We start from the raw sequence: 1,757 nt of genomic DNA, 5'->3' as shown, positions 1-1,757 counted from the left end.
GATTCAAAAGAGATTTGAATAAAACGAACACGCAACGTTTTCGCACGATCAGCATCATGGGCGCTTCGACGTTTCCCGAATCCGACTCATTCACTTTCAGTAAGGAAGTTGTATTTTTGATTTTTTTTGTTTCAAAAAAATAACTTAATTTATTATGAACATAAATGGGATGTATATTTGTTAATAAAAAGAGAAGAAAAATAATTTTATAGTTATTATTTTATTGGGATCATGTGTGATGAGTTTTCAGCGGCAGGCTTGTTGCCTACGGAATTGATCGACGACGAACCAGCTGAACAGCAGAAAGATGATGTAGACATCAATTCTGAAGAGATGAAGGAAACATTTTTCGAAAGTCTGTTTATTCCTGTAATGACGAGCTCGAACTTGGAAGAGGACGGATGCCAGTCGGATGACGATGAAGATTTGGAATCTGCTACAGTAGAGCTTCAGGAGAGGATGGTACGTATGATTGATGATCGAATTTGCGGCGCGTTGTTTATTTTATTATTTTTCCATTCGTAAGGCTGCTACAACTCAGAAGATGCCTACTCTACGTTCAACGCCGTCAATGGACAAGTTGCTTTTTGACAATTGGTTGGAAGAGGAAAAGCGAAATTGTCAAACGAAAACTGATTTTCGAAAGGTTGTGTTTGTTGTAAAATGCTTTTAGCATTGATATGTTGAATAGGTAATTATTTGTTTTTTAGGAAGTGTTGCCGTATTTCATGACATCCCTTCACATGTTCGATACGGATAGCGATGACGAGACTAACAACAATAACGATGTTGACGACGGCAATGGCAACAGCATCAGCAACGGCAATGGCAACATCAGTAGGAGCAGCTTCTTCAGGACCAACAGCAGAGACAGCAGCAACATTATCAACAAGGACAGTGAAAGTGATGAAGACATTGACGATGAGAAAGATGATGACGATAATAATACAAACGATGGAAATGTACATCCGGATGTGAACGATGAGCATAGAAGGTTACAACAACAACAACAACAACAACAGCAGCAGAAACAGCAGCAACAACAACAACAACAACAACAGAAACATCTGCATGAACACATTTCATTGAAAGAAATAATCAAACAAGAAGATAATTCAAGATATTATTCTGCCGACTTTCGACCATTCTCGCCAGTATTGTTATCCACGAATAATAATAATAATAAGGGTGATAATAGTGCACCACCGTTACCTGATGTTGTGACCGTTAAAGTTGAATCTTCTCCATTGCCAACTGTGAAAGTTGAACCAGTGGACTTTCCTCCATACCGCCGTTACACAGTACCACCACATTTCAATGCAAATGTAACAACAACAACAACAACAACAGCAACAACGACAACTTTTCCAACAACGAACCCTTCAGTTACAGTTTCTTCTTCTCCACATACTCGGCTGGCCAGCTTTATCCATCCGATAATGTCTTCCAGACAGTTGACTGTATGAGAATGAGTCATTTTTATTTTTCATTTGGATTTAAAAAAGATGAAAAAATTTCAGATGCCCTGTTCAAATATGCCAACTGAAGTCAGTGCATTGCCCAGGCCGATTACTATTCCATCCGTCAGAACCCACCAGTTCTAGTTCTATACCGCGACAACAGCAGCAACAAGTAAGTACCATAATTTGTTGTTTGTTTGTTTGTTTTTTGGAATTTGAATTCATTCGTTGTGTCGCATTTTTCAGATGATGCACGAGCTCAACGTGAAAGTCTCTGCCTGGTCGCATGCGGATCGG

General features: G+C 39.1%; 1 protein-coding gene across 1 annotated transcript; it reads left to right on the top strand.

Annotated features, from left to right (window-relative positions):
• Nucleotides 1–231: 231 nt before the first annotated feature.
• Tsp_15393 (conserved hypothetical protein) lies at nucleotides 232–1,632 on the top strand (the record flags this gene model as incomplete). Its single annotated transcript, XM_003368252.1, has 3 exons — nucleotides 232–462; nucleotides 894–994; nucleotides 1,521–1,632. Coding segments are annotated over exons 1-3 (444 nt in total), but the record flags the coding sequence as incomplete, so codon positions are not given.
• Between the last annotated feature and the right edge of the window lie 125 nt (nucleotides 1,633–1,757).

Source organism: Trichinella spiralis (assembly GCF_000181795.1).
Source record: "Trichinella spiralis strain ISS 195 chromosome Unknown Scfld2818, whole genome shotgun sequence".
Classification (NCBI taxonomy): domain Eukaryota; kingdom Metazoa; phylum Nematoda; class Enoplea; order Trichinellida; family Trichinellidae; genus Trichinella; species Trichinella spiralis.
Note: the sequence above shows the minus strand (reverse complement) of the source record. Positions and strands in the feature narration are given on the sequence as shown.